The sequence below is a fragment of the Pogona vitticeps genome, chromosome 1 (assembly GCF_051106095.1).
Source record: "Pogona vitticeps strain Pit_001003342236 chromosome 1, PviZW2.1, whole genome shotgun sequence".
NCBI lineage: Eukaryota > Metazoa > Chordata > Lepidosauria > Squamata > Agamidae > Pogona > Pogona vitticeps.
The window spans coordinates 96,850,909-96,873,492 of record NC_135783.1 but is presented as its reverse complement, the minus strand read 5'-3'; the positions used below and the strand labels follow the sequence as shown (position 1 = coordinate 96,873,492).

The following is a 22,584-nucleotide window of genomic DNA, read 5'->3' as shown; positions in this document are numbered from 1 at the left end:
ATTTTAAAAAAATAAAACAGAAAACACACAAATAAAAACAAAAAACAGAAAAACTTGCTGATACTTTAAAGCAGCATGGCATGTCTTACCCAACTTAATCTGTATGACAGAAAATAACTGATATACCTGTGATTGTTAGGTACCACCAAGATATTTACCTCTTCTCGATCTTTAAGTGTACACACATGATAGGGCATAGATATTAGAGTTTGTTCCTTTCTATCTGCTATATATAGCCACCACCACTCTTGTTTTTCCTGTTGAGGAATAAAACAGAAAGGATTGAAAAACCTTAACTGAGCTTCATCAGGCAGACAGGATTTGAAATTTCAAAGGTCTTGAACTTCACAGTCTATCTCACCCTCCTTGGAACAGCTACAGTTAACTCTGGCTGGCTAATTCCAGTAAGACAGTCACACAAGATAGCCTACTTGGCTTCACTGCTATTGCACATCATTACTACAGAACTTATATAGATAAAGGGGACACCTTCCAGACTAGGAATGGGGAATCTGTAGCTCATAAGATGTTACTGAACTCAACTTCCATCAGCCCCAACCAGCAAATGGCCACAGAGTATCACAGTCATACAGATTTCCCCAGTTGTTCCGAGTGTAGACAATGCAAAGGTCAAAAAGAAGAGAAACCTCCAGAGGGCATCAAATAACAGAAGATATGCAAAATACCACACTACAAGGGAGCACCTACTAGAATAGTTGTAGATCATTAGTAGACCTCTAGATAGTAGGAAAAACCACTGGGCTAGTCAGATATAATCTAAATCAAATCCCTTATGAATAGACAATGGAAGTGAAGAACATATTTAAGGAACCAGATTTGGTGGACAGAGTGCCTGAAGAACTATGCATGGAGGCTCGTAAAATTGTACAGGAGGCAGCAACAAAAACCATCCTAAAGAAAAGGAAAGGCAAGAAAGCAAAGTAGCTGCCCAACGAGGCCTTACAAATAGGAGAGAAGAGAAGGGAAACAAAATGCAAGGAAGATAGGGAAACTTACAGAAAATGGAATGCAGACTTCCGAAGAGTAGCAAGGAGAGACAAGAGGGCCTTCTTAAATGAACAGTGCAAAGAAATAGAGGAAAATAATTAAAAGGGGGGAAAGTCTGTTCAAGAAATTGGAAATATTAAAGGATATACATGATAAAGGACAGAAAGGGTAGGGACCTAACAGAAGCAAAGACATCAAGAAGAGGTGGCAAGAATACACAGGGGAATTATACCAGAAAGATCTGGATGTCCCAGACAACGCAGATAGTGTGGTTGCTGACCTTGAGCCAGACATCCTGGAGAGCGAAGACAAGTGGGCCTTAGAAAGCATGGCTAACAACAAGGCCAGTGGAGGCGATGGCATTCCAGTTGAACTATTTAAAACCTTCAAAAATGGCGCTGTTAAGGTGTTACACTCAATATGCCAGCGAGTTTGGAAAACCCAACAGTGGCCAGAAGATTGGAAACAATCAGTCTACATCCTAATCCCAAAGAAGGGCAGTGCCAAAGAATGCTCCAATTACCGTACAATTGCACTCATTTTACACGCTAATAAGGTTATGCTCAAAATTTTCCAAGGCAGGCTTCAGCAGTATGTGGACTGAGAACTCCCTGAAGTACAAACATGCGCTGGATTATGGAGAAAGCCAGAGAGTTCCAGAAAAACATCTACTTCTGCTTCATTGACTATGCAAAAGCCTTTGACTGTGTGGACCACAGCAAACTATGGCAAGTCCTTAAAGAAATGGGAGTGTCTGACCACCTTATCTATCTACTGAGAAACCTATATGTGGGACAGGAACAGTTAGAATTGGATATGGAACAACTGATTGGTTCAAAATTGGGAAAGGAGTACGACAAGGTTGTATATTGTCCCCCTGCTTATTTAACTGATATGCAGAATACATCATGTGAAAGGCTGGACTGGATGAAGCCAGAATTAAGATTGCCGGAAGAAATATCAACCATCTCATGCAGATGATAACACTCTTTTTTTTTATTGATAGTCTCTAACATACATAAAACCACAAGACACCAAAAAAGAAAAAGAAAACCAAAACGAAGAGACGGGGGGAAAAAAAAGACCATATAGCAAAGAAAAAAAAAACTAAACTAACCCCTCTATCTGAAGTACCCCCCCCCCCACGGAGTCAAAGATTTCAGCCTCGTTAGTCCTCTATTCTCCCTATATCTGTTTACAGTATATATTAATAAATTTCTACATATATCCTAAATTTCACCCTAAACTTCAGTCTTCTTCTGGGCCCAGAGATATATTAGTCCCCAGCTTTGTTTTACATAATCTCTTGGCTGTTCCCGCAATGCTTCTGATAGAGTGTCCAACTCTGCCATGTCCCATAGTTTCTTTAACAGCTCTTCCATCGTCGGAACCTCTTCTGTTTTCCATTTCTGGGCCCAGAGTAATCTAGCTGCTGTGAGTATATACATAAGACCAGATGATACCACTCTGATGACAGAAAGTGAGGAGGAATTAAAGAACCTCTTAATGAGGGTGAAAGAGGAGAGCGCAAAAAATGGTCTGAAGTTCAAGATAAAGAAAACTAAGACCATGGCCACTGGTCCCGTCACCTGCTGGCAAATAATAATAATAATAATAATAATAATAATAATAATAATAATAATAATAATAATAATAATAATAATAATAATAATAATAATAATAATAATAATAATAATAATTTATTGTCATTGTAAGTATATACACAGTATACCATACAACGAAATTCACAGACACCCAGAGACCAGACACATGCACACACATAACATTCCCCAAACACTCCCCACCCACTAGAAGTCCCCCACTAAAAATACAAACATCTACACTGCAGGCCAAGTAACACAGTCCAACTAATTATTCACTACTGGTGGTCTTTAAGCTCATTATTAATTGCAATTATAGCTCTAGGATAAAAACTATTTAAATAGAAGGGGAAGATATGGAGACAGTGACAGATTTTACTTTCTTGGACTCCATGATCACTGCAGATGGAGACAGCAGCCACAAAATTAAAAGACACCTGCTTCTTGGGAGGAAAGCAATGACAAACCTAGACAGCATCTTAAAAAGCAGAGACATCACCTTGCCGACAAAAGTCCGAATAGTCAAAGCTATGGTTTTTCCAGTAGTGATGTATGGAAGTGAGAGCTGGACCATAAAGAAGGGTGACCGCCGAAGAATTGATGCCTTTGAATTGTGGTGCTGGAGGAGACTTTTGAGAGTCCCCTGGACTGCAAAGAGAACAAACCTATCCATTTTTGAGGAAATCAACCCTGAGTGCTCACTGGAAGGACAGATTCTGAAGCTGAGGTTCCAGTACTTTGGCCATCTCATGAGAAGAGAAGACGTCCTGGAAAAGACCCTGATATTGGGAAGGAGTGAAGGCAAGAGAAGAAGGGGATGACAGAGGATGAGATGGTTGGACAGTGTCATCGAAGCTACCAACATGAATTTGACACAACTCCGGGAGGCAGTGGAAGACAGGAAGGCCTGGCGTGCTCTGGTCCACGGGGTCACGAAGAGTCGGACACGACTTAACGACTAAACAACAACAACAACTAAGGCTAATGGGAACTGCAGGCTAGTAACATCTGGAAGGCTAAAAGCACACATCTGGTCTAAAACCTTAAGACAATGTTCATTTTCTATGGAACTGAAAATAGGCATACTGGCTGAAAACTAGTAGGAAATATTTGTTTTAAAGTGGCTTTGTGACCAATACATGAATTTATGCATGTTTTAAATTTAGCTGTATGGGTTTGAAGGAGCCCAGAGGCCACAGAAACCTACAGAGGAGATACGAACAGTTGAAATACTTCCTGTTGCTAGTCTATTGTTTCCTAGAGTAGAATAAGTTTGTCTTGTCCCTGAGGACAAGGGTATGCCTGTCAGATTTTCTAACAGGTCCCACTTGTTTTTACATTATTCTGTTCTTTCTCTCAAGCAAAGCTCAAGAATGTTTACAGTTTATTTCCAATATCCACAAAATAGGTCAAGCGAAAGGTGAATTGCCTTAATTTGCCCTCTGAATGGCACACTGTCTAATCAGGGATTAAACAGGGACATTGTTTACAAAAAATAAATACTGTTGTATCATTAAAATATCACAAAGGCCAGTTACAGCCTTCTGCATATTATTAGACAGATGGACAAAGAAGAAACTGTTAACAGAAAGCCAATATTAGTAAGATTATCAGGCATATTTTCAAGGACATGCATAGCCTAGCCCTAGGTATCAGACAAAACTAAGCATGTGGTCTCCATATTTGACACTATTTGAAAAGGAAGATGTTAATTTTTGTCCTAAGTATTTATTTTGTTAGTAGATCATTGTTAAAATCTAGAGAACTTGCCTGAATTAAGCTGGCACAACTACCTGCCAAGTGGGCAACATTCCTTTTAAAACAGATGGAGAGCAAATGCAGGCATGCCAAGGAACCAGCATGTGTATTGCGCTGAACAGAAAGGCAATCTGTGCAATTCCTAAATATACTCTCAAAAATTATGTATGACTAGAAGATTTAAGCTTCATTTCAACATAAGAGGCAGATATATTGGCTTAGGGGCACAAGGTGTGTTTGTTGTCCCCTTCAGGTGATTTTCCTTGTGTGATGTCAGAATGTGACATGATGATCAAATATACTCAAACAAGCTATGATCATAAGCCAGCTTTAAATCAGAGTCTGCTGTTGGCTTATGAAATCCTCCCTCATTTGCATGCAATAAGCCATAAACTTGGGTTCAGATATCATGTAAAACTCTCCTCTTTTGGGTTTTGTTCACCTACTCACAGAGAGGGAGGGATAAAGTGGGAGGCTGCATATCAAAAGGTTCCACAAATGCAGCCCCTACTTTAGCAAAACAATATTTTTTATCAAGAAAACAGAATGGTCATAATCAAGAATAGCAGATGATTTCATGGATTGCCACTTCCTATACTATCAAAACAGCACTTACAGAGAAACTGTCTTGAATATGTAAGGGAATTTGTAAGAATATTAAGTATGCAGAGCACCAATAAATCACAAACACACACACACAAAAGAAACAGAAATGTGTTTAAAATGCCACTGATGAGACCCAGTCTTCTGAGGACCATCTCATTTTACAGGACAAATCTTCTAAATCTAAAGCAATGGTTCCCAACCATGGGTCCCCAGATGTTCTTGGACTAAACTCGCAGAAGCCTTCACCACAAGCTGTGCAGGCCAGTATTTCTGGGTGTGATAGTCTAAGAACATATGGGGACTCAAGGTTGGAAAGCACTTTAGTAGATCAGAAAATCTCTTTTTTTTTAAATGATTGTAGCTAGCCATAAGCCTATTTGCTCATTATATGCTGCCATTAAGTACAATAGCAGTAGCAAATGCAGTACATTAACAGAGGCATAGTCTCCAAATCCCATGTGGTACTAGTTCCCCTTTATTTGACACTGGTTACATCTCATCTTGAGTGCTATGTTCAGTTCTAGACACTGCACTTTAAGGATGCCAATAAATTGGAACAAGTTCAGAGGAAGGGCAAGCAGGATGACCAGAGGGCTGGAAACCAAGCCTTAGGAGGAAAGACTGAAAGAAGTAGGCATGTTTAGCCTTGAGAAAATAAGACTTAGGGGAAATATGATAGCAGTTTTCAAAATACTTGAAAGGTCATACAGAGGAGGGACAGGATCTGTTCTCAATCATCCCAGAATGCAGGACACACAAGAATGGGCTCAAGTGACAGGAAGCCAGATTTCGGTTCAGTATCAGGAAAAACTTCCTAACTGTTAAGAGTAGTAAGACAGACAGTGGAACCCATTACCCCGAGAGGTAGTGAGTGCTCCAACACTGGAGGCATTCAAGAGAAACTTAAGACAACCACTTGGCAGATATTCTTTGATCTGTATTCCTGCACTGAGTAGGGATTTGGACTCATTGGCCTTATAGGCCCCTTCCAACTTCATGATTCTATGAAACTGCTGCTGGTTAATGTCACTACTTGTTTCCTTCATCATGAGGTACAAATGGCAACTTGTTGGATAATGGCAGTTTTCTGTTGCACATTTTACCACTGCACTTACACCAGTGTAATCAATCAACAGGATTCTGACCTATGATGATACTTAAAGTTGACATTATACTTTGTCAAAATGGCAAACTGTCATTGTAATTTCTCAATATGATAAATGTTTGATTTCAATATTACTTTGTTATCTTTTGCTGACCTCAGGAAAGTAGAGACTGTAAACTGGATGTGTTATTTTTGATTTGGTTTCTAAAAGAGCACGTTCCTTTCGCTGTATGCTCTGCTGTAATTCTTGCCACTCCTGATGGAGACACAAAAAGAATTCAGTATAGTTAACACTGCTCATTTGTGTAGCATTTCAAAAAGTAATAGTCCAGAATGATAGAACAAAGTAAAAACACATCTGAATATTATTGACATCTATGAGAACAGAGAAAATGAGTTATTCTGAAACAAAGTCTGGGAACAATCAAGCTCATAGTACTATCTTTTCAGTACCATACTTCTACAGCATTCACCTTATCTCTGGTATCACATTAAAATAAATAGCCTAGAATAGGAAGTAAGAACATATTTTAAATGTTACTAGGGAGACTCAGTCTTCTGAAATTCTAGCTCTAGAACCAAGTGCTGGCAAAGTCATACAATACGATGCTCAGAATATTATCTCAGCATTCAATATTGAAACAAATTTTGGTGTATTTACAGAAACCTAATCCATTATGACAAGGCACCTACAAAAAACGTCCAGATTCCTCTATGATCTCTATAGCATTACAGACAACGAAACAATATTCCGTTCACTCCTTTGTGGATTAAAGGGATTTCTTTAAATTCAAGAGACATTTTCCAATAAACATGGCTCGACCAACTGACCACCATGCTATTTCTCCAGCCCCACAGAATTTCCACCAGATAATTTGGGAAAAAAAGCCTTACAGCTTCATCATCCTTGCTTTGTTTCTCATCTTGTTCTCTGTCAGAATCTCTATCACTTCCATCATCTTTGTCACTTAAAGAGTCTCTATTTGTGTCATCTTCATCAGATTCACTTCCTTTATCAGAAACATCATCATCTTCCTCCTTGACAATTTCCTAAATAAAAAAGGGTAACGGTGTGATTCTTTTGCATTCTAAACAGTGATACTACTCAGAACAGATTAAGCTTTAAAAATAGAACTACAGTAAGGTACATCATAGTCATTATACTTCGTTGAACCAAACTGTTTATTGCATTACTTATGATAGAGAACCTCCTACAAAAAGATTGATAATTGATATTTATAATTGCTAATAAAAAAAATAAAGCCATGCTACAAAATAATAGTGTTTAAAACATGAAAAAGGAACTTGAGCTTCCATACAGTTTTGCCCATTCACTAGCTGAATGGATACCATTAGCAGACTGAAATCCTCCCACACTGAGGGGGAAAAGAAAACTGCTTGCACAACAGGTAAAGTTTGCTCATGCAGTCCTTGATTCAGCCCCTTCCCCTCCCAAGTCTGGTCTAGTTTTAACTTGTCTTACTTTCACCATTGCTAAGAAGCACTTTGCAGCCAACCAGGGCTCTTCTCCCCAGAAGGTCTGGTTGTCTGTCAGTCTTTACTGGGACCTAGCGATGAGTTAAAAAAAATAAAGGGATTTTCATCCAGCACAGGGAGGTGATGTACTTATTAATGACCAGAAATCTACTGATGTTCATATAAGGATTGTGCACTGTGGCTAATTAACAAGGTGCCAGGGTAAGTCACATTCAGGTGCCTAGTCACATACTAGACTGCAGAACTGAGAAGCATTCCAGCACATCATCAATTAGCCACAATTAGATACAGTAACACATACAAACTTTTTTTTAAAAGACCAATAGGATTCCTGCTACTTTCAACAATTTACAGGCAATTTTGTTTGCCAGGAGCACTCATGAGACTTTTTCAGGAAAATGTTTTTCTACAAACTTTTTATTAAATCCTAAGACAGATCCCATCAAATCCATTTGAAGTGATACATACATTTCCAGCTACTCCATTTGGTTGCTTTTGCTTCTGCTGCTTTGTCTGTTGCAGAGGTACAGGAGCAGGTTTCTTCTTCACAAGTTTTTTCTTCTTTGATTTTGAAGCCTTCTTTGCCCCTTTCGTCTTCTGTTGCCATCCTTTGTTCTTCACTTTGTTAGTATCACCTTGCTACAAAGTTAACAAGGAATATTTAATATTGTCAGTGTCTGCTAGTTTAAACAGACAGCCTGAACAGAACATTTTTCTATCTGTGGGAAGATAGCAGCCTGTATGAAAAGTCTTCTGGCCTTCCTTTGACCACTTCAGTTGAGAATAGCTACCTTTCTGGAAGCTGGCTACCACATGATAGCTAGTACTCAAGAACACTGATAAATATCAGGACTGAGACTATCATTTAAAAAAGGTATCTACTTACAACATTTATGTATTTTCAATATAGTCCATTTGGCTAGCTTAAGGATTTGAAACCACCAATAAAAGATATATTGGGGTTTTTTTTCTAACTGTGTCTTTAAGTTTAAAATGCTTTTTAATGAATTAATGGGTTTTTAATTATCACTGCATGTTTAATTGTTTTTTAATCTGTAACTTACTGCACTTTTAGTGTCTCTTGTTTTAACATTGTTAAATGCCATCTTGGTTCTCCTCAGTGAGAGAAAGATGGTTTACAAATGATACAATAAATTAATATATGAACTCAGGAATCGCTGCTATACATGGAATTTAGAAGGTGAGGTGGATCTGTTCTATCTTCTAAGACAGTGGTTCCAAACCTTTTCCAAACTGTGGACTGGTTGAGGGGGCGGGGCACACTCGCAGGTGGGTGGGGCATGCTCGTAGGTAAGGGGTGTACTTGCGCACATGTGCAAGTGAGCGTGGCACACTCATGGGTGAGCAGGGTGCACTTGCATGTGGGTGGATAGGGTACCCATGCGTGCGGGTGGGCAGGTTGTGCTTGCATGTGGGCATATGGGGGGGATGTGTGCAGGGGGGCAAGAGATCTGCCTCCGTTGCCCAGTCCTGCAAAGGCAACAACAGACTGGCAGCGGGCTGTGGACTGGGGGTTGGGGACCCCTGTTCTAAGAGATACCTCGCTGTTCTGCCAGAAGTAGGGTGCTTCATGTTGTACTCATGGAAATGGAAGCAGACCATACTTCCTACACAGCTAGCTTTCCAATAAAAATGTTTCAGGTGAATCTAAGGACTTGATAAAATTAATGTAATCAGTAATTCATTTTCAACATACCCCATCATCTGCAGGCTGCTCTTCAGCTGAACATGTTGATTGCTCCTTCTCAAACACTTCCTGAATAGAAGGACAAGTGAAATCTATTAGTCTTCTTGTGAAAGAACAGTCAACAATTAAATATTCTACAAAAATATTAGGGAAGACACTGAACTCTAACTTTAAAATTCTCATTATTAAGAAAGGGCACTTTTCATTCAACAGCAAATCTAGAGAAGGACAGACTGACTTCAGGCTTCTGTACTGTTCTTTTACTCCTAAAGAAAGATACAAAAATAATGGCTCCAGGGGAATGCACACTTAAAAGAATTAGGGGAACCGATGTTTCTGAACATGCATTTCCAATTTAAAATCTGGTATCTGCCCTTCTGATCTAGAAAATTGGCTAACCAATGGCTAAACTTTATTGGTGCTCATGTAACGTTTACATAACTTTCTGCAACTAATTGATGAGGTGTCAGGGTACATCGTGGTTGCACAACTGGCTACATGACAAGGCACACAACCAAGACATGCCCCAGGAGATCAAAGATTAGCCACAGTTAGCTGCATGTACGAGGCAACTAAACTATATGCAATGAGCTATAAAGAGGATCCATCTGTAGTTTTGGATTTGCAATCACCATTCATAAATGGAACTCACTGGTAGATTTTGTCATTTATCAACAAAGGTACCACGCTCAAGCTGTTTTGAAGGTTTGTAGATAAGAGGAAAAGGGCAATTAAAATATTAGTGAAAGGAAAGAGGAAAGCCTCTAAGCAACAACCTATACAATTTTGGAAAGGAAATTTGCAATAAAAATTGTTCAATGGGGTCCCATGGTATGGGGTGCACATTAGAATGTAGTCTCAATTAGCACTATTATTTGTATTTTTGTACTTTTCTATTTTTGTTGTTATAATTGTTTTTGTTTTAAAATAAAAAATGGAAAAAGAGGCTTAATTCTTTTAACAAGTTGAAATATAAAATGTCACCACTGCATGGTACTAATATTTAAAAGCTCATGTCAAATACCTATGTTGCTTGAAAATCTCAAAGATTGTAATACTATGGTCTCAGGAACACATCCCTCAGCCAAGAAACATATCAAAAGTCTCCTCCAGGACTATCAAAAACACTCTAATCTCAGATGCCTTGTCCAGCCAATATGGAAGTTTCCACACTGGTTTTCCACCAAGGCTAGAGCTTCCATTCCTAAAAAGAGGTAAAAAGGACTACAGAAGTAGAAAGAGGCAAGGGGCTCCAGCAGGTACAAGAAAAATGTCTACAAATAAATAGTACTCACTGTCATTGTCTGCCTTGTAAGGGTGACCAAAACTGTGACCAGTGATCCTACTGTGATGTTGTTGCTATCTTCGTCATCCAAAACTAAAGTAAAAAGAGTGAGGGGAGAAATAGGCATATGAATTTGTTCTGGTTACTCCCTTATACCTTTGCTCTTTTGTGAGTAGGTGATATCAAAGTAGATTATTCTTGTTTAAGAATGTCTTTGAAGGAAAAAGCATCAGAAAATGTTTGAGGCTTAAATCCTCAGCTGGACTGGCAAATATACTGTATGAGAAAACAAAGGGATACAGTGCAAGAAATGCAAAATGGAGAAAAAAAAGAGGGATGGCTAGAAAGGACCACAATTTCATTAATTTCTGGTCTTTATTCTAATCATAAGGCACACATATTTGATCAAGATTAGAGATTTTCAACTATTCTTCTATACTCTTTCAAATAAATTCACATAACCTATCAAAAGTAGTCACAATCCATAACATATTCTATATGCTACTTGAAATCCATAGGTACAGTCCAAATAATCAAATGAGAAGAAACTATGAACAACAACACTACTTACCCTGGGGTTTTATATCCATGGTGATATGCGGGAAACTACCAAGAACAGCCATAACCTCTTCATATTTTTCATCTTCAAGAAAGTGCAATAGATTGTGACGATCTGATGCTTTTAAACTCACTAAGTCTTGGATTGTTTTGATTTTATACTGAGTTTTAAAAAAGAAAAAATACACATTTTTACTGTGTGAACACATATTATACATAAATTCTTTATTTATTCTATTATATATGATTTTGTATCCAAAGACTGTTGAAAATATGCAACTGGAATATCAATGAACTTCACTGCATACAAAATTTTGCACAAGGCACTATTAACATATCAAGATTTACAAAAGTTAGTAAATTTGTTACAAAACCTGGTTTTCTGTTAAGATTTAAAATGAAAGCCCATAATTTACACATGGAACAAAACATCATAAATGCTTCCTCAACAAGCTTTCTAAACAAAGGTAAAAATGGAAGTGAAAAAAGTATATTTACAAATAATTTTTTCAAAGTGATTGCCCAAAAAAGATGGCAGGCTTTTCCTTAAAATGTACTTGTATTAGTACAAATAGCAGGGCCACAAACCTTTGCAAGGAAGAAGAAATTGGAGGTGTGGCTATGCTCCCCTTTTCCCATTAGCTTCAAACCCTCTTTCCCTTTGAACCATACTAACAGCAAATCTACTAACTCTTCAATCCACCTTTTTGAACTGTAGCAGAAGCCACAGCAACAACAGTAAATGCAGATCTGCTACAAACTCAACTGTGGTCGGAACAGACAGTTCTCTCTTGTGTTGTTAAAATCTGGCATTCAGCACCCACTTAACATCACACAGTCAGAGAATTAATAACTGCAATTTGAAAGAATGGCTACTGCTGCTGCTGCCACCTGGTATAGAAAATATTAGCTGCATTATCCAGGTATGGAAATACACCTGCCTACAAATTGTGTCCTCACTAGCTTCCTCTTTCATCGTGTGGCCCTGAATACAGCTCTTTGCAATGAAAACCTAACTGAACTAGCCTCTCATAGAATTAAATCTGCAGAATAAGCTAGTTAGTTTTAAGAAGGCACAAGATTTTCTTTAATGTTTTACCTTTTTATGATTAGAGACCCGTCTGAGATTGTCCTCTTCAATATGTGGGAGTTGCAAGAGTGGAGATTTAAATTGCTGAAGCCCTTGGACAGTCATCTGTGAAAGTTTCATGCAGTTTTCCAGGGACCCCAATGAGGGAGCACGGAACTCCCTTTCTGAGGGAGTGGGATTAAAAATATATGAGGGACTCAACTGCGAGTGTGAATGTGCAACACAATGGATCAGTAAAGGCATCTCGTACAATAAGCAACTCACACGACTATCCCAAGATGGTCTTGAATATATTAATGAAGCTAGAATATACTTTCTGGCTTCACTTTCAATTATGAAAAAGGAAGCTTCTTTCTAAAACACTGCTCTTTGTCAGAAACCATACTCATGTTAACCCATATTCTATTTGTACTCTTCAAAGCTGGAACTTGATTTTACTATCATTTTTATAGCTCATGATATTTTGGTAATAACGCAAGAAGAATCAATAAAAGCTTCCAGGGGGTGGAATTAAATACCAGTATTGCAACACAGCATTTAGGAATAAATTCAAGGTTTCTCCTTCCTCACAGGATATGCCAGAGCAGCAATATTGTCTCATTTTCCTAATAATTTGTCTAGAGCAGTTGACAACCAGTTTTGAGGGCAAAATTTCAAATATCTTGTAGAAGGCACAAAAAATTAAAGCAAGACTCATTCTTACCTTCACGGCTACGTGCCATGATTATTAATTGACAGATTACATTAACCATCTCTTGAAGCAATGCAGGGCACTTTTTCAAGACAAACTGCTGATCTGAAAGACATGAGATACTGAACAGTCCAGGATGTCAAACAGCTGTTTGAACCTTGCCTATGGGCAAGCAGAACTATCATCATACAATGGGACTTCTCCCCTTGCATACCTTGAAATCTGTTCTAAAGGTTCCAAATCTATATTTAATCTATTCTTCCAAGTCTCCACAGCAGATTTAGAAGAAACACAGACAGCTGCATATTAGTAGCTTTTCATTTTCTGGATATAAAATAACAGATAGACAGAGTGCAAATACATCCTAGGTCATAGGTTCAGAGGAATAAACAAGGTTGAAATACACATTTTATAACTTGTCAAGATCCACTTTATCATCTGGCCTGAGCCCTACACCTTCATGATTTCTAAAGCAAGATAGATACCTTGTTCAAGCGCTTCAGGAATTTTCATTCTGGCAAGATTAGCCAGTAAGAGCACCCTGGCTTTCAGGCTGTACGGGCAAGTAAGTGGAGGTTCATTTTTCTTTAAATTTATGCCCCCAATTTCTCGAATGAGCTAAAACAAGGAAAAAAGGGAAAGGTAAGTAAAGGACATTTAAACACCAATGCAAACAGTAAAACATCTCTCAGTAACTGCAAACCTGTGGTATTTGAATGTTGTCTGCAGGTCTGCTTGTTGCATCTTTATTATACTGTGGGTCAAATTCAGAAGCTCCTGCTAGCACCATTATGAGCCCTGCAAAGAAAGAAGTGGTATAACTCATGATGATTGTAAACCATCACTTACATATATTGAATTTACCTTCAACATATAGAAGAAACTTTTTGGACTGAATACTAACACATTTTTAAAGTGTTAATGGATAGCATAGGAGAAAAAAATCATTCACATCAGTCTCTAGATGATGCTTGAAGCAGGTACGGCCTACGTACAGACTCAGCACGTCTGTAAAAAATGCAGTCTACTTCCCACACACAACCCAAAGCAATTTTAACCTGCCATGGGTCCCCCCTCTGTAATTCCAACCTTTTTTTTTGCCAACAGGGTTGATCTAAGGTGTGAAAGGGCTGCCATAAAAGAATCAGGCAGTACAATACAAGGTAATGGCAAGTTTTTAGAAAAGCTTTTAATATTGTTCGTTTTAATTCTGGAAGCCACCTTGGGTCCTCTTGAAGAGAAAGGTGGGCTGTAAATATTTTAAATAAATAAATAGCAGTGCAGTGAGAGTTTGGTATCTAGCTGTGGATTCAGAGGTTGGGAATTCAATTCCCCACTGTGCCTTCTGGAAAAAGAGCTGTAAAAGAATCAGGCAGTACAACATAACGACTATTAAAAATCATAATCCACAAGTTACTTAGACATGCCAAGGAAAACTATATTTTTATCAGTAAACAAGAGTGAAATAAATTGTTGCAAACATTTTATGTTTAACTGGCACCGTAAGACTTACTTTTCATATCCATATTTCTTGTTTTGTAAACAAAGTAGGTATAAATCTGGGTTGTTCTGATGAGAATCTGATCTCCACTGTAACGTATTGATCGATACCACCAGGAACCCTAAATCATGTAAAACAGAAAAATTGACTGCTTTTAGTGATATACAGAAACAACTGAAATAAACTAATAGACTGATATATCCTTTTTTTCTGACCCTTTTACTAAATACAAAGTACAGAAAGCCCCACAGTTCTATCTAGGCCGGAGTTAGCTTTGCAAAATAAGAAGTTAAAAATCTCCAAAGAATCTAGTCTTTGGAAAAAGCATCTGGAGTTCTCAACAGACTGCAAAGAATGAAGACACTTAAGGTATGTATTGTTCTAATGCTTGTGAAGTGAGCAAAACAGAAAGCAATAGGCTGATGGTGCAAGGACTATCAGGAAACATAGCATACTTGGAATGTCAGAAAGGGAAGGCAAATGTTATTCTATAATGTCCAGTAAACAGGAACAAACTGTTCATTTCATACAGCAGTCATTTATTCATAAAAGTAGGTTTCCATGATATTAGGAAGGAAGAGGGAATGGTTGTGAGCCAAAGGTTTACACTGTTTCACTTTTTACCACAATGCACCCTGTCCCTTATATTTAAAGCAATACTTACTACAACCACTGGAAGAATAACCATAAATGCTAATCCATAAACCAGCAAAACCTAAAGGGATATAAGGGAAAGAAGAAATATCAAATATATTCTAATAAATTTAATAGAAGCTGTATAGGATAGGCAAAGTGATACAAAATCATAACTGCTACAGCCATCTTTTAAGACATTTGAAGAGAATTGCAGCAAATATTTCGGAACCTTACAAACAATTTGGCACTATTTCATAAGCCTCACACTGAAAGGCACTTTTTTTTAATTTGGCAGTTTTAAACTGTTCCAAGAGACACATGTCAATAAGAAGAAAGTGGAGGTGGAGGTGGAGGTGGAGGGGAGAAGAGGAAGAAGAAGAAGGGGAAGGGGAGGAAAAGGAAAAATATATGTAGGACAAAACCCAATGTGATTATTCCTTTGTAGGCGTCCATCAACATCATGGGGGGGTGGGGTGGAAACTCCATCCAAATCCCCATGTGCCACAAATGTTGCTGCAGGGGGATGGCAACATTCCAGAGCAGTTCTTCAGCTTACGTGGAGAAAAATATCCTGACCACTAGCATTACACCAGCCTTACAACATCATTTATTTATTCATTTTAAAACATTTATAACCCACCCAACATAGTGGAACTACTACATACTCTGGGCAGTCATTACAATATTATATAAACCCAGACTCCCCACACCCTTCAAGTCCAACATAATAAATAAAAATAATCCCCCAAACTATAGAACAAACCAAATAGTTCCAATAAGGTTCAACTACTCTGCTCTTCAGCAACTGTGAATTGTCACTGTCCTGTGCAAAGTCAACAAATCACTTTATCAATGCTATTATCATTTAAGTTATGGCATAACCAGGAAAGAGTTGCCAAATTGCCTATATTTGGATTCTTACACTGCTTTGAGTTTTTAAATCTCAAAGGGAGGATTAAATTAATATAGATCTCCCAACTATACTAAACATTTCTCTATAAAGACAAAAGATCCTCCAGGACTCAATTTCAAACAAATCAAAGGCAGATTACATTGCACCATGCTAAACTGAGCTAGGTAGGCATGTGTTAATTCTGAGCCACTATTCTGAACTGGTTAAGAGTATAGCCTTCCAGACAACAGGCTATTAAAAAACCAAGGTTAACATGTACTATGCAGGCAAAGCTTGTAGCTTTTCCACAAATGGTTATGGAAAGGAAACAATGTAAAATTACACAATGTATATTGGGGACTTCAACTTGACACAGATAATTTGGCAATAAACACAATGTTACCTTACCAAAATAGAATTCTTCTGATCTACAATCCAAGCTGGCAATGCTATTCCAAAACTCGTAGCTGCATAGAATAAAGAGGGAAAGTTATAAAATACAGCAAAATGTTTACATAAGCTGTATACATATTTTGCTGGTTCAGCTTCTCAAGGCACACACAGGTTTACATTATCTCCATGAGGAAACGAAACCAAAGTGCCAGTTCTGACTCAAGCTCTAGAACAGAGGTTGTCAACCCCCGGTCCCCATTGCTGGTCCCTGGCTTGAGCCCGACCAGGCTGCAAAGACCTCTCCCCCCCCCCCCGCACTCCCCTACCCACAGCTGCTTTATGCACCCGTGCTCGTGCCAGCACCAGGATGAGAACTCCCTCACCCCCTCACGCATGCCCCCCTGCATGCAAAGCAGCTGTGGGAGGGGAGCGCATGGGGGAGCGTATGAGCTCTGGCTTCACAGCCCGGCGCCAGCACCGGTAGCAGCGACGATGGGGGTGGCCAAAAACATGGGCAGAGCAAAGCCACAGGCCGGTGTTCCTAGCAATCGCAGAGGAAGAAGGGGAAATCTCCAAGGGAAATACAGTGGTGCCTCGCACAACGAGTGCACCGTAGAACGATGAATCCGCACAACGGGGCCATTCCAGCCGTTCCACCGAAGGCCCCTATGGCTCAAAATCACAGAGCGAAGGTCGGTAAGCGGTTCGCTCACCGACCTTTGCTTTGCGACCCGCCGATCAGCTGTTCGGCAGCTTCAAAATGGCCGCCGGAAGCCCCAAAATGGCCACGCACAGCGTTTTCACGCCCTCGTTAAGCGAGGGGAGGGCGTGAAAATGGCTGCCGGCCATCGGAGAAACATCGCTGTATGGTGAGTAAAGCTGCTATTGGAACGCATTAAACTAAGTTTAATGCGTTCCAATGGCTTTTTTTGATCCGTACAGCGATGTTTTCACACAGCGAGGGTTAATCCAGAACGGATTAACCTCGCTGTGTGAGGCACCACTGTATCTAGGTCCACCTTGCTAAGTTTCTACAAAAGCAGCAGCCCCAACTGAAAAGGGACAGCCTTCGGAAAGACTAGAGAAAAGCCCCTGGCAAGGCACTCTTCCTTCGGCACATGTGGATCTCTCCCCAAGAGAAAAAGAGAGAGAGGAACTGCTCCAGCCCATTGCCAAGCTCTTCTCTTCCTCCTCTTGGAAGTGGTAGGAGTGCTCGCTCCTGTCTTGTTGCACAAGCTGGAAAGACAATCAGACCCTTAGCTGTCCATCCGCCTGCAGAGCTTCGAAGCAGCCTCAGGAAAAGAGGAGCTCGGAACTCCTGGGATAGAGCAGAGAGGGGCGGGGAAGGGATGGAGGTGGCAGGGGAGGAGGAGGAAGGAGATGACAGGGCTGGAGAGGAGCAGGAGTGGTACACATGCAGAAGGAAGGGCCAAGGAGAATGTTGTGACGGCAGGAGGGGGAGGACTGTGAAAAGCCTGTGTGAACAAAGCTCTAGGTTTCCCGCCTTGCTTGGAAATTCAGTTTCCTCCCGCTTCCTGGCACCCTTACTGCTTCTGCAGTGATGTTTCATCTCCATCTAGCTGCGAGTCTTGGGCACTGCTTGGCTCGAGGGGGCTGATGCTGGGGGGGGGAGTTGCTATCTTCACGACCAGTCCACCCACCCACTCCATGCCACCCTCAGAGACTGCTCTTTGGTGAGGGTGGAAATAGCTGGGATGGGAGACTCTCCCCAGCTCGCGAATACATCTCCCTAGCTCCTTCATCACCAGCATGGCTGGAGGCGGGCTCAATGCTCGGGATCTAGGTGGCTGCTCCAGACGGCATGCAAAATGTAGCCATGCTTGCAAGGCGCTGGTCTAGCTCACCCAAGCCTGCCTGCTCTGTTGGGCAGCTGCTCTCTGTTAAAAATTAAAGATTCATAGAACCAATCTGTGTTCTGATAGTAACTTTAGGGGAGAAGATACAGTTTGTGGCTAATTAGATGGCCCCCCTGCCATGCTCAGACTCCCAGGCTGCCGCTGCCGCTACGCACTTCCTCACCCTTTCAAGTATGCCCCCGCATGCAGGGGTGGGGTGGGCACGCAGGTGAAGCAGTGGGTTGGAGAGTGCAAGCTTTGGAGAGCGCGAGCAGAAGGGGCCACCCCACCTCCCTCAGAGGCTCCGCCGGTCCGCATTACAAAAAGGTTGAGGACCCCTGCTCTAGAATGGTCTTGCACTTAGTTCTGCACAGAGGCTAAACTCCATGTGTGACTGTACGAGCAGCTATTTGAGGCCTGCCCACCTATTTCTGATTCTTCCAACAAGTAGTACAAGAATATTTTTTAAAATCCTGCATTTCTACATGTATGTCCACACCATTCGTTCCCATTAATGAGCTAGAATGCTGTATGGACAGCCTGTGCTTACTATAAGGTTGTAATCTAACAACCCCAAAACCAATACATATGTAAGTTTACAAGGCTGGCTTTTTGAATAACAATCCATGAAATGTAGTGCATGAAAAAATACTGTATGTTAATGTGAGCCATTGAAGTTATTCCAAATGATCCTGGGACATGTCACTACTTCTCAGTCTAAGAGGACTGGTACAAAAATGACTGAAATAATAGTACATCTGCAATGAACCGAATAATAATAAAAAAACACCATAGGACAAAACTTCAGGTACTGACAAACTGAGATACAATTAAAAAATATGCATCAGAATTACCTTGTGGTCCATCAGGATTGCCATATAGTTCCCAATTGTTTCGAGATTCTTCATCTGTTAAGCTAACAAAAGGAGGACAGCAAGTTAGAAAGCACCTCATAATTTTCTTCCATAGTGATTTTTTTTCTTAGTTCAAATAGCCTAGTCCTAAAACAAGCTTGTTTTAAAAGGTCATACATTTTAATGATGGCATGTAACATGTTAGACATGGGGAAACATGCATTCTGCATCAATGTGAGAGTCTCAAGATACTATCATTGCTAGACTTAGCAATTATCTCCATAGGTCTGCCTATGAATGCAGCCAAAACGAATAGGTAGAAGGGAGCTATACGAAATATTTAGTTAAATCCAGTATTATTTTCCAGTAGATAGGGGGACTTATTCTGTCTGTGGGAAGCTTCACATCCAGTGGAACATTTCCAGTGGCAGAATGGAGAATATGATTTTAATTTGTTTCCCCTTCCCTGTGCAATCCATTATGTCAATCCACAAATATGTCTGGGAATGTTGGAGGACTCTCTAAAGCAGTGGGGAAAGTGGCAGTGGAAGCTGCAAGTGGAATGAAATGCTGAATACAACCCCAAGTACAACTAATATTTCAAATCCTTTTTTCCTAGGAGTTTTTTAAAAGCTTAGATAGCTCCCTAGACATGTATGCAAAACAAATGAAAGTGAAACTTGTCAAAACAAACCCAACAAGCCTACTAGCTTTTGTTCACTTAGTCCACAACAAAGACTAACCACATTTTGTCCAGGTTCTGCCATAACAAGCTGTCATTTATAAAAGAAAATAAAGATGTGTAATTCCCATTATGCTTTTCAAGCTGACTTTGACATCATGACCCTAAGATTCAGTGTTTCAGCACACATTAAACTAAGAGGTATACCATTTAGGAAACCACAAAATCACTACTGATCTTATTTTCCTAGTATTGCAGCAACTGTTCATGCCAAAAGCAGACCAACTGACTCAAAGATTTAGATAAGGATGTCAATAAGTATCTGTTTTCAGGGAAGCAAGTTGTACATCATAGATGTTTTTCCTTGTAGTGAAGAATATTTGTGCAGTATCCTGTGAAGAAGGCTGGTACTGTATGTGTTGTTCCAGGAACAACGAATACATTACCAGCTTTCTACACAGGATACTGCACAAATATTCATCAGCCCAAGGAAAAACATCTATGATGCACAACTCACTTCCTTGAAGAAAAAAAGAAAGAAACTTAACTAATCTAATAAGTCTCTACGTTAGCTTGCATCAACTACCCTATCCATGCATAGAACTTACGCTTCATAAGCTTTAGCAATCCGCATAAACATAACTCCATCACCTCCTTTATCTGGATGGTATTTCAATGATAACAAACGGTACTGTTTTTTAATTTCTGACACACTTGCTCCCTGTTGAGAAAAAGTTTCATATTAGTTACATAAAGTACATTAAGCCTACAATTCTATGCTTTTCTTACCTGGAGTTATTACCATTAAACACATGGCTAGGACTGTATTGTGAAGAGTAGTACACTATCATTTATGTGCACCTCAGAAACCTACGGTAATTTCTCACCACCATTCAACAAATAATTGTAACAAGGGAAAATATTGAAAGTTTTCTGTTCAATGAGAATGAATTGTCTAACTCTCCCATTCAAAGTATATTGTAAATGAAACCTTTTTTTTGTTTGTTTCATTTTGGCTAAAAAGCTCAGTGAATTAGATATCTGGCAGCAGAACCAGAGCTTGGGGATTCAGTTCCTACTGTGCATCCCAGGAGAACAGCCAGCCTGTATAGCTCTGGGCAAGACCATATATTCTATATGAATATATATAATCTGATTTTGGAAAACTCAGATGCTTAAATATTTTACATTAATATGCAGTCATACTAATTTACTTTTGTTCTTGCTGTCCTCAACAGCATTTTAGAAAATGTCTAACCCATTTTGGGATAGAAAAATGGGATAGAAAAAGAAATTTCTACACTTTCCTTTTCCCCTTAGCTCTCTCTAGGTCAGTGGTTCCCAACCTTGGGCCTCCAGATGTTCTTGGATTTCAACTCCCAGAAATCCTGGCCAGCAGAAGTGGTGGTGAAGGCTTCTGGGAGCTGTAGTCCAAGAACATCTGGAGGTCCAAGGTTGAGGATCACTGCTCTAGGTCACCAGTTATAAAGGGTCCCCCAGCTCCTGACTGCATCCCTGCAAATTTGCTCTAGCTTTTCCAAATCAAGGAAAAACAGAAGAAAGTCACTCCCACAATACTGGATATAATATTTGAGAGTATAAAGATATTTATATCAAACTGGGTTACAGTATTAAACATTGGAAAATATTACTTACTGGGTCTAAGTTTAACACTTCATATGGATTGTATTCTTGATATTCTCTGTCTGTTTTCGAAACTTTGTAAGCAAGAAACAAAAACAGCGCCCATCCAGCAAGCAGGATTACCTTCCTGTTGAAATTTTTTAAAAAAGTTAAAACTATCAGTTTTCAAATGCTTTAAATTCTGAAAATAAGTTACATATAGCCAAATTATATACTGAAAGTTGAAGGAGATATATCATTACAGGCAGCAATCCTAAAGGACTCTCTAGAGCATACAGCTTCTGAACATAAAGTGAATTGTATGAAAGCATCGCTGCCCATTAAACAAAGTGGTAGTAAATATTTCCCTAATTTTTTAGCATACCTCCTCAGTTATACGTTATTAATTTCATTTCTAGAATTGTGCAGGTTGTTTCATTATGTAGAAGATGTGTTTCATTATTTAGAGTTTATCTTCCTCATGCCATCTACTGTTACAACACTTTTTACAGATGCCACCTACTGTTACAACACTGATTTTTTTTTTATCATACTGTGCAAAGTTAATTTTTATTTTATTTTAAAATGAATATGGTTCTTATTACCAAAAAAAGTAAAAGGCAACATTAGAACTGAAAGCAAACTTACTTTATGGTAGGAACAATATTCTGCTGGGGTTTTAACAGCCGTAATCGATACCACAGGCATCTTCCATACACTTTTCTTAAATTCTTTAAGCGAATTTGCTCTAGTGGGGGAGAAGATGAGAAGGAAAATTACTTTCATTTTTGGTAGCAGCAAAATATCTTTTGAACGAAGATTTCCTCTAGCATCTGCTCAAATCCTAAAGCAAAATTAAAATAATGCAAGCCCAGCAAAGAAGACCAGAAGGTCTGCGTTTTCACAGCATCATTCAATTACTTGTCAGCTTCAATAACTAGTTTACTGAGATGACCGCACACTTGACACCTGCAATGGTTCAGTACTTCTCTGTGCAACAATCCAAAGAGATTACCAATTTACTTTCAAAAGAAGATGTATGTTCGAAAGCCATCTTCTTGAGCTGCAGCAAACATAAATTAAAGCAAAAAAGCAATGTTATAGGACACTAATTCATAATATAGTTTCAGTATGAATTTAAGCACAGAGACAATGTTGTTTAACTTTTCATACTGCAAACTGTACTCTTTATGCTCTCTTCAACTCTTACGCAACAATAAGAATACAAATACCAGCTAAT

General features: G+C 39.3%; 1 protein-coding gene and 1 long non-coding RNA gene across 2 annotated transcripts in view; both read right to left on the bottom strand.

Moving 5' to 3' along the window:
* SEC63 (SEC63 protein translocation regulator) overlaps nt 1-22,584 on the bottom strand; it is a 34,527-nt gene that overhangs the window by 3,091 nt on the left and 8,852 nt on the right. The window contains exons 2-19 of the mRNA XM_020801344.3: nt 21,993-22,092; nt 21,378-21,492; nt 20,330-20,442; nt 19,040-19,101; nt 16,345-16,403; nt 15,073-15,123; nt 14,421-14,529; nt 13,611-13,705; nt 13,393-13,525; nt 12,920-13,012; nt 12,226-12,380; nt 11,140-11,287; nt 10,579-10,661; nt 9,293-9,352; nt 8,044-8,214; nt 6,973-7,128; nt 6,233-6,334; nt 159-257 (exon numbers count right to left, since the gene is read on the bottom strand). Coding sequence (XP_020657003.1) covers nt 159-257; nt 6,233-6,334; nt 6,973-7,128; nt 8,044-8,214; nt 9,293-9,352; nt 10,579-10,661; nt 11,140-11,287; nt 12,226-12,380; nt 12,920-13,012; nt 13,393-13,525; nt 13,611-13,705; nt 14,421-14,529; nt 15,073-15,123; nt 16,345-16,403; nt 19,040-19,101; nt 20,330-20,442; nt 21,378-21,492; nt 21,993-22,092 — 1,904 coding nt within the window. The remainder of the gene's footprint in view (nt 1-158; nt 258-6,232; nt 6,335-6,972; nt 7,129-8,043; nt 8,215-9,292; nt 9,353-10,578; nt 10,662-11,139; nt 11,288-12,225; nt 12,381-12,919; nt 13,013-13,392; nt 13,526-13,610; nt 13,706-14,420; nt 14,530-15,072; nt 15,124-16,344; nt 16,404-19,039; nt 19,102-20,329; nt 20,443-21,377; nt 21,493-21,992; nt 22,093-22,584) is intronic.
* On the bottom strand, nt 1,226-2,608 carry LOC144586682 (uncharacterized). Its single transcript, XR_013541641.1, has 2 exons — nt 2,475-2,608; nt 1,226-2,381 (listed from the first exon to the last, which is right to left on the bottom strand). It is a non-coding gene; the product is annotated as an uncharacterized LOC144586682 (long non-coding RNA).